The 1,571-nt window shown below is 34.5% G+C and overlaps 1 protein-coding gene across 1 annotated transcript; it reads right to left on the reverse strand.

Moving 5' to 3' along the window:
• Positions 1 to 366: 366 nt before the first annotated feature.
• Positions 367 to 1,185, reverse strand: LOC109340708 (F-box protein FBW2-like; the record flags this gene model as incomplete). The annotated part of the gene is made up of 1 exon (XM_019578427.1): positions 367 to 1,185. A coding segment is annotated over one exon (675 nt), but the record flags the coding sequence as incomplete, so codon positions are not given.
• Between the last annotated feature and the right edge of the window lie 386 nt (positions 1,186 to 1,571).

The raw sequence follows: 1,571 nt of genomic DNA on the forward strand, positions 1-1,571 counted from the left end.
GGAACTTAATATATATATATAGTTTTTGTTTCTCTTATCTACTTCAATCCTAGATAAAGTAATACTTTTTATAGTATTATATTTTAAGCAAATCCCAAAAATTACATTAACTAAAAATGACTTTAGTAATGTTGAAATTAGCCAAATGTAAAGACTTTGTTGTTTAATTTTATGCACAACTTTCTCTCACATAGGTTCTAAAATGTGGAACAAACCAGCTTGCCCACTCTCCTTTACCAACTTTTCTCCCAGACCATGGGAAATCATATCACTCCACATGAAAAAAGTCAAAGAACTGTCCTTTTCTTTGTCAGGCAAACACAAAACAAAAACTAAGGAAGGTTTGCAAAAAGGAAGTTATTCCAATGAGGGCCAGCCAAACTATTTTATTATCATATAGATAGGCATCATACATAAGACATAAATGTCTATAGATGAAGCATTATTATTTACAGGAAATTATAGAAAGGCATTCAAGACACAATGCAAGCATATAATAGTACAACTTTATTATGGAGATGGAGGCACAAACATTCCAGCATTTTCTATTCCTTGATAAAAAGTGAACTGAATCTCCTCTAGCCCTTCTTCATCATCCCATATATCATCAGAGTCATTTTCCTCTTCGTCATCATCGTCATAGTATTCATCAACAAAAAAATCCCAGCCCAAATACTCAGAGGGTTCTGAGAAATCATCCCAGCCATTGTTCTCATGATAGTCTACGATATGAGGCCCTAAAACCTTCACATTTGGAAAATCCTTCTCCAGCGAGATGTTCTCAATGTTGAAACCCCAACATCCCCTCAAATCTAAAAGCTCGAGCTTAGGACAGTTCGAAAGAATTTGAAGAAGGCCTTCGGTCTTGACGAGTTGGTAAGCAATTCCAAGATGCTTGAGATTAGGCATAGTGGTGGAAATAGCAATTGCTTCATCATCATCAAAGGGCTTGTCCGAAGTATCTATTGGATGCATGTTCCGATAAAAAACTTCTAGCATTGTGCAATTCTTTCCAATTGTCTCTAGTGCAGGAGCACCAATTTTGTTGCAATAGCTCACATCCAAGAAAGAAAGCATATATAGCTTTTTGGTAAGATGCTCCACTATAGAATCAGTCATATTGCATATTTGCAGTCGCAAAGTTTGGAGGGAGCTAGCACTAGCAAAAGAATAAAACACCACATAAGAAAGATATCAATTTGATTTTATAATTCAAGATGCATGACAAAGCAAATGTTAGCATAACTGANATTGCATCTTTGCAGTCGCAAAGTTTGGAGGGAGCTAGCACTAGCAGAAGAATAAAACACCACATAAGAAAGATATCAATTTGATTTTATAATTCAAGATGCATGACAAAGCAAATGTTAGCATAACTGAGTAAAGACACTGGTTTTTTTATAATTGAATGTGAATCTGTGGTATTAAAACAATATAATTTATATTCTACTTTTGGCAATAAGCATAATAAACAATGAAGTATTTAACCATAAGACCTCCTCCAAAATGCAGCAAACACGAAATAAAATGTGCAATTCTCTGCTTACTTTTCAGCAATGAAAGTGAATGTC

The sequence above is a fragment of the Lupinus angustifolius genome, unplaced genomic scaffold (genome assembly GCF_001865875.1).
Source record: "Lupinus angustifolius cultivar Tanjil unplaced genomic scaffold, LupAngTanjil_v1.0 Scaffold_233_54, whole genome shotgun sequence".
Lineage (NCBI taxonomy): Eukaryota > Viridiplantae > Streptophyta > Magnoliopsida > Fabales > Fabaceae > Lupinus > Lupinus angustifolius.